General features: G+C 41.4%; 1 protein-coding gene across 2 annotated transcripts in view; it reads right to left on the bottom strand.

Annotated features, from left to right (window-relative positions):
- Nucleotides 1–12,517, bottom strand: part of KPNA4 (karyopherin subunit alpha 4) — a 28,864-nt gene extending 16,347 nt beyond the window's left edge. The window contains exons 1-5 of one of the 2 annotated variants that reach the window (XM_037407646.1): nt 12,181–12,517; nt 2,668–2,712; nt 1,725–1,814; nt 1,605–1,634; nt 1,473–1,525 (exon numbers count right to left, since the gene is read on the bottom strand). In XM_037407646.1, coding sequence (XP_037263543.1) covers nt 1,473–1,525; nt 1,605–1,634; nt 1,725–1,814; nt 2,668–2,712; nt 12,181–12,249 — 287 coding nt within the window. In that variant the 5' untranslated portion in view covers nt 12,250–12,517. The remainder of the gene's footprint in view (nt 1–1,472; nt 1,526–1,604; nt 1,635–1,724; nt 1,815–2,667; nt 2,713–12,180) is intronic. The other variant, XM_037407645.1, reaches the window with a different exon arrangement.
- Nucleotides 12,518–12,933: the final 416 nt, after the last annotated feature.

The raw sequence follows: 12,933 nt of genomic DNA, 5'->3' as shown, positions 1-12,933 counted from the left end.
TGCGTTACCCTGAAAGTTATCAGTGGTGTGTTAAAGGGGCAAAAGAACAGGAGATGAAGAGCAAGAGCTGCAGAACAAAATACCTCAGAAAACTAAGTCATCACAATAGCGAGAATGTGAACCCAGATTATGTGAAGGCTCTTGTAATAATCATATATGCACCTTCAACTTCCAACTAAGTAAAGGAGATTCCTTTTGGAAGTGAAGACAATTTACACAAGCTTATAAAAATAAGGAACAAATGTCTACTTGCAGAATCTTAATCCTGATTTTTGTACAGTGACAAAACAATCATCATGCAGTCTGCTCACAGACTACCTGCTCACACAGGTAGGGAACTCTACTACAAGAATATATAAATAAAACTTGAGGGTGGTGGGGGGTTGCGTGTGTGTGAGAATGTTTTTGTTGTTGTTTGGGTTTTGCTTTTCTTAAGCACTTCTAATCACTCTTCCACTCCTCATATTCCAGTCGTATGTTCTGGGGGTTAGACCCAGGCAAGATTTCTCCTTCCCGTTTCACCTTCAGACCAAAGCATGGTACAGACTCAAGACAAAAACATTTGTTTTCCTCTCTAAAATGTACCTTAGTGCCTTTTCAGAAATGTAAACTACATTGCCTTGATTTTAAATTAGTTTTCAATTTTAAATTGACGGTTACAATAGTGAAATCCACATGGACATGCCCATTTCATTTTACATCAGGCTTAATTCAGTGTACTTTTGTCTAACCTGGTTTAGAACAGCTGTAGTAAGCAGCATGGTCTACATGATGCTACCTTGAGTTGAGGGAACTTTTTAATGAAGGCAAACTGCCCAGTGGCAATGGGCATGGAAACTGACTTTGCCCCTATCAGTTCTGAACACATTAACTTCCAAAAGTCAAGTGACTTCCAATTCACCTGACTTCCCTATGATCTGAAAGTTTCCCCTTTCACTTGAATCCACCCCCTTGACCACAGAGGGTAAACAAAGTTGTACCTTTCTGCTACAACAACAAAAAAACCCACCCAGTAGCTCACAAAATGACAGTTAAACACTGAATTTATGCAAGCAAAGTTTCTAAGAGTATTTTTAAGATCACTTCTTGAATATATTCAACTACATGGAATTCTTCTTGAAGTGAAAAGTGGTTTTAGTGGCCTAATCCATGACAAAACTGCAAAAAGGATTATGCTGGTTCTTTCCATCCTTAAAGACTTCATAGTCCTCCTAATCGTACATTTTACTCTACTTGTGAGAAGCATCAAGTATCACACTAATAAATCCTAGTCTTTATACATAATGAAAAACCTGACTATTTCAAAGACTAGGTGGGTTGTTGGTTTTTTTGGTGAAGTTTTATCTATCAATTTACCTTTCTGAAATCAGTAAATGACATACTTTTTCTAGTTAAGCTAGAACACATTTTCTGAATTTAAGAGCATGATAAAATAAGAATAAAAATAGTGTATTTGAGAAAAGTGTTCTTACCTTGCAGCCTGCACAGCACTTAACTGTATACCCTGGTTGTCACTTGAAGCATTCTAAAATAAAGAGAATTTAGACTTTTCACATGTCTGTCACCATGACATTAAGAATGTTCAAACAATTCAATTTTTTTACCTGTACTATTGCCTCCAAAGAAGTGTTTTGCTAGAAAACAGAGACAAAGGCAGTTAGAAATTAGAAATGTATTTTAAATACATAAAAAGAAGACATGCTTGACAGTTAATTAATCCTTACCACTCTAAAGTCACCATCTATATCGGAATCTTCACAGATATCTTCATGGGGAACATTTCTCCTCTTTAGAAGATGTTCATCTCTTTTGTTCTTAAAAAGAAAAATTATTTAATACCTTTAAAACTTTGATTTTGGAGGTTTGGAGGGTGTTAGGAAGGGTATAGAAGCTTCTGTTTTAGACACACATCATAAACATGCTTTCATTGATACTGTTAAAATTTCCAACACACAACTAGTTGGAAAGGACTACATAGAGAAGCACATTTTGAAAATCACTTCTTCCTAGAAAAATCCTCCACCCAACTTCATCTACAGTAGTAACTACTTTTGCTGGGAGTTTCACGTGCACACATCCATCAACACTGACATTACAACCTATCCATCATTATTTATAACATAAGGCTAGTTTTCTGTTCATCTCATAAGTAAAATTATTCAAGTTATGATTACTTGTCTCAAGAGCTAGTTTTCCAACAATTTTAAACAGTGCCAGCTTCACACACATACTCTTCCACTCTTATTTCTGTGTTGAACTACTGTTTTGGGGAAAAAAATAGCTTTCTGTCTACAGATTAGCAGGAAGTCATTTTCAAAGTAAAAACCAAGGGGTTTTTTTTACTAAGTTTTTAGAATTGAAAACCTAGCTGGAGGAGCAAGAATTCTTCCCTTCAGTAGGTTACAGATAAAATTGGGTTTTAGGAAAAATAATAAGGAACTTCTAGTACAAGGTATGGTAACTTTAGAACTTCCTTCCAAGCTAAATTACCTTCACAGAATCTGTAAAGACAAATAGATAGTTTAATAATTATGATCTTACTGGACTATGGAAAGAACACATAATAGGGATGGGGTTTTTTTAAGCCTTTAACAAAAACTCCGAAAATTTTATGAAATATAAACATAGCCAAATACCATCTGTAAGAATAATGCTAGGTCATCTCACCTTTCTCAACTCCACAACAACTTCATTCCTTTGTCTTCTCATAGTCTGAAAAGGATCAAGATCAAAGCACATTATGTTCTGAATCTATACCAAGTAATTCAGAAAGTTCTTGCACAACTATTTTTCATGCGCTTGAAACAGGACTTATACAAGCAGGATTTAATTTTCATTACAGAAGTAGATATCCAACAAGAAATGGAGGTAACTATTACACCTGCCTGTATTATTTCAGAGTAAAACAGAGTCCCCTATGTCTTCATGTCGAAAAAAAAAAAAAAAGAGTTCACAATCAGGAATAAACAACTGTCTTTTAACAAAGGGCAATGCTGAAAGAAGTTGTGCAAAAACCACTGCCATCAAAAACACCATGACAAACTAACAGAAAGCACACAAAGGTTGCCCAACATTTATAGCCTTTTCTTGATTTAAGGCTTTTTTTAACATACAGACAGGGATACGGCATGAGTCAAAGCTGCCACTTTTACAGAAAGGCATACTGGTACACTTGAAAACTGTAAAGTCAAAGTCAAGCAGAACTGCCTAGCTACACGCCTAACTAAGAACATCTTACTTCCTCAGAGTAGTGGGGAACTGGGTGATTCCCAGGGCCTGGACTACATAGCAGGCCCACTGACCAGCCAGAAACCAGCAAGGAGCACAATTCATTGCTAACAGGTAACTGTCACCATACAGATACACTGAAAAACAGAAGTTTAAGTTCAGGCTGTGCAGGTAGTCCTTCACCTAAACAAAGTACAACTGCTAAAGAAAAAAGAATTTCAATAATGTAATTCTTCAGAATAAACAGATGTGGACAACACCAGGCCGTTTCTGGAAGGATGCCTACCAGGCTTCTCATGCATGTGCAGCACCCCAAGTGGACCCTTCCAGACACAAAAGGTGGCAAAGTTCTACAGGAGCTCTTGCTCCCCCAAACCTCCACAAAGATATCTGGGACAAAACAGCCACAAAGTAAATTTACAGGTTTCACATGTTTCTGATATGCACATGTTTCTATTATTGTATGAAGCAGTACTAGCCTTGTGCAACAGCTTTATAAACAAGTTCAAATTAAGAGACCTAGTAAGGCAAAGCTGAGTTACAAAAATATTACTTATAAATGAAAACAACATAAAACCCTTGGCACAGTAAAAGCAGGTGGGTTTTTTTGTCATTTTCCCTACAGTTCCTATTAAGAATATTCAGGAGGAAAAAATCAATTGTAAACATACATAAATTGGTTTACTACTGCTTGTGTAAGTGCAAAGTGGAAATAGAAAATCAGTCTATATTGATTTTATTCTACACTTTGAACTTTAACTTCACTATTCTCATTCACCGTAAAAACAATTGCATTTTTATTGTGACTTAACTGTTCACAAGCCCAAAAAAAGTCTGAAATCCAAGAGCATAAGGGACCACATTAACACTGAATACAAGAAAAAGCAATAGCTAAGAGATCTCAGCAATAAGCAAGCAGTTCTGAAGGTAAGGATTAAAAGCTTTACTTTCAGGAGCACAATTATTTTTATTGAAAATGTGCATTTCATCAGAATCGCATTTCTAGCTCTGAGCAAGACAGTTTGCCTTTTCAAAAGAAGAACTTACAAGGAAAAGAAAAGGGCTGGAAAGCATGCAAATGAAAAAGAAGGGACAGTTCCCCACTGCTTTGGAGGTAGAACTTTTCATTGCTTGATGACCAAAATAACAGTTAAAAAACAACCTGCCCAATGCAACAATAGCTTCCCACTAAAAAAAAAAAGGCAAAATATACAAGCATACCTACCTAATGCAGCTGCAGCACCTGGAATGACTAGATAAGAGCCATAAGCAGCAAGTACAGACTGTCCCACACTAAACACACCAAAACAAGTTTCCAGGAAAACATGTGCATCTTTAAAGAATGTTAACTCAATTGGTCAATCAAAATTAGAATTAATAGCTGAGTAATTCAGCTTAGATTCATGGCTTTTGCAGCTTTAAACCTGTAAAAAGTCATGTCTACTACATGAGGTCAACAGCTAACACTGAGCACTACCAGTATGCAGTTAAGTTTTATTCCAGTGCTATGGACTTACTCTCCCCAAAGCCAGATAAGCTTTTCGAATATTTCTTAGAGCTCTTCAAGCAACTGTGAGAATCACAAAGGTGTAATCTCTAAAGAGGAAAAAATAGACACTTTTCTAGTCCAATACATGTTCTCTGAATCAATATAATACCTGTCTTATAAATACATAAAAGAAGTTGTAATACTGTGCAATAGCTCCAACTCAAGCTTCTATATTGACACAAAATGGAGAGAAGTTTCTCCAGCAGCTATCTTCCTACACATGCATTTGTTAATGTTTGATTACAGACTACTGGTGGCATCACCCGTCAGTCTGTGCTTCAGCTCTCTGAAGCGCGTATCACTTCAATGCTGCGGCGCCAAATCCCCCGCGCAGCTGCATACATCGCAGGACTCCAGCGACTGCGGGTCAGCATTACACAACTTGAGCCCAGAAAGCATTGCCTAGGGTTCAGCAGCAAAGAAGTGTGCCCCACCTGAAGGATGAACAGCAACTCCAAAGACAGAGGTGAAGGCAAGAGGCACTCAATAGTCATTTATATGTGCTCAAAGTGCTATTGCCCTCCCAGAGAAGCTGATACACCTCTGGATACCACCCACCATTCAGAGGCTTCAGAAAGAAGCTGCAACTTTACAACTGACTTCAGAGACTGAGAGCAAGAGCCTGTAGTAATGGAGTGCTCAGTGTAGCTTCTTGGAAGTCTACTAATTGGCCTATTCAAGAAGAAAATAAATTGAGGAAAAACTCTGGAAAGAAGGCTGCAGAATTGTACCAAGCCCCTGATGATCTCACAAGACTTCATTAATGCCTTCCCAATCCACAACTGTTACTGCAACCTAACAAAACAAGCCTACCTATCAAAAAGCTGTACTGCAAGGATTCCTCTCACCAGACTTCAATAATGACATTGCTTGTCACAGAAAAGCTGTTGCTAACCAACAGCAAGACCCAACATATGTTTTCAAGGAGTAGAAGACTGAATTGCTAGAACACAAACTATAAAGGCACGTAAGATGGAAAGGATATTAAAAAGTAATAGTTAAAATTACTGTGATCCAAAAAGGAAAGTTATTCTAACTCAGATGGTAACACATCTTCAGGACAAGCATATATGCATATGTATGTGACAGATATGGGGAGAAGTGAGCAGGGCTGAAACAAGTACTCAGAGAAAAAAAAACCTCAGGTGTGTCATTTAGAAGTTTCTTTACTTGAAAAATCATATTTGCAGTTGATCAGACTTTAAAAAATAATCCTGAAACTTCATCAACAATCTGCTAGAAGAATGTTCTCCCTCCAGACATAAGCTGACAGGCCCTTGGTTTAAATTCCTGCCTATTTCTGAAAAGGACCAGCATACCTTGGACTCTCAGAAGCCTTCACATGAAAGACAAGCAACCAATCAAGTCACTCTTAAGAACAATTTACCAAAATGGGGCTCCACTAAAATAATTTTCTGTGTAAACAGTAGTTGGTTCACTGGTCAACCTGCCACTGCTCTCCCAGAAATAAGAACTGAAGTTAGCTCTGTCTAGTTTCACAGCCCCATCACCTCAGCCTAGAAATTGGATATTTAGTTTGGGGAAACTAAAATGACAAACAGACTCAAGACCAACTTGTGTCACCTTTTGGAAAACAGCTCAAAAGGCAGAAACTCAGGTATAGCACTTTCTTGGCAAGTGGCATTATAAAGCTAGATTCTCCTTTCTGTTCTGTTTAAGATTTGGCTTGATTGTTAAGAATTCTCTGAATCACTTCTCAACTGTGAGTACGAAACCACTCCCAACTTAAAAGTTTCTAGAAACAGAATTCAAAATGGTCCTTGGAAAGTGTTCCAATATAAAATCATGCATCACTTCAGTATGAATTCATGTGGCTCTTTCAGTCACTGGATCCTGTTCTTCATTTGCTACATCAAAGAATCAAATGATCAAATCTATTTCTGTCAGCCTATGATTGCTACCCCTCTCCATCCTCCTTTTTTCAATTATATTTAGCTTATGTTTTATCGTAAGGGCTATTTTCTGACCATTAGTCATTACTGAGCCCTTCAGCTTATCATTAAAATCTTGTGCATTAACTGATACCTGCAGGGTCCTGATAATTTCTAGTGTTTTTCACAATGCCAGGAACAGAACAAGTGTTCTATGCTCCACACTTAGGTGTTCTATGCTCCACACTTAGCCCTTTCCAAGTACACTAGCATACACCTGGAGCTCGTGTTCAGCTAACATATCCTGATCCCTCTTCCACTTTTTTCTCTGAATCACTGCTTCTCAGAAACTCAAGACTATCACACACCTAGCCCATCTTTACTGTTTTGTGGGGCGGGTTTTAAACAGTAGCTCTGTTTACACACCTACAACAGGAAGGTCTGACAGCATACAAATAATGGTAGAACTTCACCTAGTCTTCTCATTCTAGTGAGCTGTTTCCAAAGGCAAGTTGCTTCGATTGTGAAACTGTAAAGGCAACAAGTTACTTCAAAGCAGAGCTACTTGAGCCATCTTTCCTTCCTAGAAAGTTGCTACTCCACACTAGCACTAGCCTGTCTATGATTCAAAATACAAACTAAAAAACCCACACAAAGCAGGTGGGGGGCATATGTGTGGAAACCAACTACCATTTACCTCCAAAACCTTTTGTGAACTGGATGGGATTTTCAATTATTTTATTTTTAAAATACCACTTACTAAGGCCCTGTGCATAAACTGCTTGCTTACTAGCCTAGCTACTCAGAAAGCACTCAGTCTGCAGACCACAGCTGGAGAAGACTAGTCTACAGCCCAGAACATCCAGTGCAGTGAACACAGCAACGACTAAGAAACTTGTCCTTCATAGGCCTAAAAGGCACTGAAAAACACAAGGAAAAAACCCTTCAGAGACACATGCACCTTTGTATTTGTACTTGGTGAAAAGCCATACTCTTCACATTCAGTTTAATCAAGTGATTCAGGCCCTCCGCTATCCATTATTTCCCTCCTATATTAATCCTAGCTCATTTGCTAACTGGAGCAATAAAGTCTACTCTGAAGATCACCGATAAAAATGCTATGGGATTTTAAACCCAACACAACTTCTACAAGATACCACCAGAAAACACATCTCAGCAACTATTCCACCTTCAGAATTATAATGGGACTCTCAGTTACAAGCAAGTAAATAAAAATCAGTATGTCACTGCACATGCTGTCATTCTAGTTCTTCCTGGAGAAGCTGTACATGCCAAATAAAATGCCTTATACAAACAAATATCTGAGTAAGATTTTTAAATGACAAAATGTATGAGCTTCACCACAGAATGACAAGTCATCTTAAAGGAACCTATTTTTAACTAACTCCATGAGTGAAATTCCTTGAGTTCCTCCATGTTTCAATCCCAACCAAACTATTTTGTGTGGGATACAGAAAAAGGTTGAAAAGATTCTACCCACCTGTGATATCCAGTATCTCTCATAATACTACCTTTCCTTCAATCCCCTGAAGCTTCCTTGGTGCTCTCAGATACACTGTTGTCATTACAAGGCCAGTAAACACCACTGCCAACTCTTCAAAATCTTGACATTGGTGATCTTAAAACATCTAGATTCAGTGGGTGCTCCAAAATTAGTTTTGAAGTACTCTGCATCACAATATTATCGTCATTTCACATCACGAGTCTCTCAGTTACAGAGCAGAAAGATCTATTTGACACTTCTCCTGTGCTGGCACTACTAAAGCAATTCTTCATCTCTCACCCAGCAACACAAGCAAGTCAGGAAAGAAAAGGCCAGCAGAAACTCATCAGTTTCTTTCAGTATTTCTAGAGAAACAATATGCATGAAAATTTTAATTTTATTTCAAAAAACCTAATGTCAAATTTGTGTGCTGTTGCAGACAATAATCAGCAATAGAAAATGAAGTGTTGAATAACACGATAAAACAAAATGAAGCAAACAAAAACACCACCCCAAATATTCCCAGAAGTAAGGTCATACTTGAGACCCCTAACATGCAGTACTAAGCAGCAATTACTCAAAACCAAAATGTACATAAAACTATGTATGTTGCAAACAGTGAACCATTTGCATTTATCCTGGCCTTTGTATAGTAAAGATCTAGTATTTGATTCCAAGGTCTGTGGTACTACAATTAAAAACAAACATTGGAAAGAAAATTGGTCATCACCACAGCCATATCCACAACAGAAAAAAAACAGCTCATCCTTTCTTATTCAAGAAAAAAAAAAAAAAGCCCAAGTAAAACCTGTTCCTCATTGAAGACACAGAAGGAAAAAAGTTACCTCAACTAGCTTTCCTAGTAGGTATTTGCATAATTTTGTCTAAGAGTCCCAATGGGCATTTGTTTGAGTAAGATTCTGGTTCTGGATGTTAAAAAAAGTGTGACCACTTCTGCAGTTCTGTAAGGCTAGCTCCTTTTTGTGCTGCAAGAATACAGATTTTTTCCTCACAGCTCTAACAACTCTTTAAATCTTGGAAAACCTTAACAGAATACTGTACATACAAGACTAGAAATCTTAAAACACTACACAGAGATACTGCCTGTGTATTAGCCACTAATTATTGCTCTCACAGCACAAACTCTTCTGATATTAAAAAGTTCATTACACAGAATATTTCTTCGAGCAGTACTATAAATAAGAAAAAAAGACAAGCAGGCATTTTATACTTCTGGTCACAACAAATCTCTCTATTCCCAGCGTCGCCACCAATCTGTCATCTTCTAACACATGGCAGCAATTGTTTACAACATAACATGTCCATGCATGCATGTTTACCTAATACTTAAGCATATGAAGGAATTTTGCTAAACACCTTATGTAAAACAGGTGTGCATGTGTTGGGGGTTTTTTTTTCTCCCCAACCCCTATGCCAGAATTTGTATTTTTAGAAGCACATTGATATGGACTGGAAAATTAACTCAGTAAGTATCCAAAAAGCTAAAAAGATATGCTTAGAACTTCAGGAGACAAAATGCAGGAAGTCCCCTGTCTTTTGCAAGATATACAGTAACTTTCTGTGAAGATGTAAGGCCTGGAAGGTAAGTACCATGTGACATCACCTGTCAGCAATATAACTGTCAATGTTCTGAACAACATGGAATCATGTATGTACCATTTTTAAAAAGTTCGTAATTTGCAACATGGCAACCCACCATAGCATCTAGAAGTATCTATTAAGTTGGGATCCACCAAAACTAGTGATTTATTATTTATCTGCTGATGGTGAATGGTGGTAAACTGTCATGGAAAAGGAAAAAGAAAGATCATGGTTCTGTAAAAGAAACCAATGGCTAAATGCACAATTTCAGCAGAGATAAAGGGCAAAGAAATAAAGATCAAATGTTGGCTTCCTATGTGAAGTTAACAGACATCTTTCTGCCAAAAGTAGCACAGGAACACAGGTGTTATGAACTAACTAAACACTCATTAGCAACTGTTGCTACCATAGGATACTTGGCTATAACTGGACATTACCAACATTTCTCACACTAATGAAAAATGTGATGTGTAAGCAGTTAATAAGCAAGAATGATAGCCATAAGCCTCAGCTATTGTATGAAAAATAGCTATCCACGGTAGTTATTTTAGGTACCAAGCATATGTTCCAGGATTTGTTGGATAGATGTCAATATCTAAAATTTAATGTGGCCCAACAGTGGCTTTTTCACTGTGTAGCAGGCCGTTCAAGTGCATCAGCAGATTACCTGCTTCCCCATACACACACCTATCCTCTTTACTTGCATGTGCTCACCATGAACCTTCCCTACTTTAGCTAACTTACCTTAAAACTTGGTATGCAGGCAAAAGGAGATAAACCACAGATGAACTCCAACTTGTATCTTCCCATTAATTTCATTTTTTACTATGATAGCATACACTTTACTGTGCATCTAACTAAAGATGCCTTTCTTGTAGTTGTCTATTCAATGGTAACAAAACAATTTATAGAAAAATCAAATTAATATCTAAAGCAAGTAGTCGCTAACACAGCTAACAACCTTATTAGTAAACAGAGCAATCACTGCAGTAATTATTCTCACTTCCAGTGGTTTTGGCATCACCAAACTTTGCACGTAACTGAACAACAGAATTGTTCTGTCAATATACTTGGACAAGCTAAAAATCGAGGTGTTACTGACTCCTGAATTACCCAAATGGGAAACTTGGCAGATGTTTTAATGAATGACAGCAACATAAACTCATCTCTTACTTTCAAAAAAGAAATAGTGTACAATTGCCTTCATATGAAAGATTAAAATATTATGCTAACCATAGGGACACATATTGAGGCTAGTGAAAAACAGAAACAAGAATACCAATGCCCATTTCTTCATCAGAGCCTTATTCTGACAAAATTATGATACACAGGCTTCCCCAATCAGCACTGTTAGCTAAGTGCTTATGGATGAGGATTGAGACCCAATTTTAAAATCTGAATATTTACTGAGATAATCTTAAATTAATTATTTCTTCTACTGTGTTGAGGAAGCATCTTCACATCTCAGATAATGTATGCAGCAATCCAGCCACCAAAAAGTTTAGAGGCTCCCTACTACAAGCCACAACTGTTCCCACACTCAACTAACTGAACAGTAAAACAGCAGCATTTTCCCCGTTTAAAAAAAAAAAAAAGGTGGGGTTGTATTTTTATTAATAATCTTCAGTATAAAGTGTTGGCAATAATTCATTTATTCACTTCAGTATCTTCCAGAGGCACAGAGCAGAACACCCAGCTGGGCCCTAATCCCTGACTCAGGCTTTTAGGGGCTACTCAGCGCAAAGAGCGATAATTAAGTGCCAGCAAGAAATTGAGGTAGAGCCACACGAAGATGCGACTGCTGTCGCAGACAGCAAAACACCGAAGCAACACCTCTACCAAGCGAGTGGCTGGGCCGAACCACGCCGGAGCTGCCCCGAAACGCCAAGTCGGCACCGCGGGGGAGGCGGCACCGGCCGCTCCTGTCAGCCACCCCGACTGAGGCCCCCCGGGCTGCCCCACCGGGGCCGGCCAGGCGGAGGGAGGGCCCCCTACGTCCCGGGGCCGGGCAGGCGGCAGGAGCTCTACCCACCCCGGGGGTCGCCCCACCGGGGCCGGCCAGGCGGCGGAAGCCACCCCCCGCTAAGGCCCCGGGCCGCCCCACCGGGGCCGGGCAGGCGGCGGAAGCCGTCGCCCCCTCAGCCGCGTCGCTCTCGTCTCCGCGCGGCGCCCAACGGCCCGGCCGCGCCCGGCCCCACAGCGCGGCCTCCCCTTCTTCTTCTTCCTCCCCTTCCCTCCCTGGGCGGCGGGGAGCGGCGCTCCCGCCTCTCGACGGGGCGGGCAGCGCAGGCCGCGGCCCCGCCGCGGGCCCCTCGCCGGCGGATTAGGAAAGACGCCACACGGCGGCGGCCCCCTCCCGCCGCCATGGCCGGCCGGCCCCTCCCGCGAGGCGCCGCGGCGGTTACCTCCAGGTCGCGGCCTTTGTTCTTGAAGTTCTTCAGCCGCTGGTTGTCCAGTTTCTCGTTGTCGGCCATGGCGGGCGGGGAGGGGAAGGTGGGAGGGAGCGCGGCTCCTGTGCCTCCTCCCGGGCCCGCACCCCCTACCCGAGCCCGCCGGGGTCCCCCTTCCCGGCGCCTCCGCGGCCGCCGAGCCCGCTTACGCTTCAGCACCCGTCAAGCCGCGCCGCCGAGCCGTGAGGCCGAGGCGAGGAGACGCCGCTGCCGCTCCTGGGGCGGCGCTGCCCGCTGCCCCCGGCGGCCGAACGTGCCGGGAGCGAGGAACGGCGCGAGCGGGGGAGGGGAGGGGGGAAAGAGGGGCAGCCTCGCTCTGGGCCAGCCGGCCGCGCCCGCCGATTGGCTGCGGCGTCCGAAGCCGGCGACCAATAGGAGAAGGGGAGGCAGAGGGAGGGTGCTGCGCGGGGGACGTGACGCGCGCGGTGACGGTGCGCGGGCCCTTCGAGGCGTTTCGGCCGGTCCCATCAGCCGCCGCCGCCATTTTGGGTGGCGGGTTTGGCCGCGCCGGGAGGAGGAACGGCGGGCGGTAGTGCCCTCCCCGCTCTCCTCGGGGCCTGCGCCCCCTTGTACCCGCTGTTTTCTTAGCGGAAAGCTTATCCTTTGCCTCACTCGGGCTTTGCGTTCGCTCCCCTCAGGGGAACGGAGACATCGCTTCCTCCCCCGCCGCTTTATTGCCACTTTAAAGAAATAGAATGTTTGGGTTTG

Source organism: Falco rusticolus, chromosome 13, assembly GCF_015220075.1.
Source record: "Falco rusticolus isolate bFalRus1 chromosome 13, bFalRus1.pri, whole genome shotgun sequence".
NCBI classification, from domain to species: domain Eukaryota; kingdom Metazoa; phylum Chordata; class Aves; order Falconiformes; family Falconidae; genus Falco; species Falco rusticolus.
The sequence above is the reverse complement of the archived record's forward strand: the minus strand, read 5'-3'. Positions and strand labels throughout refer to the sequence as shown.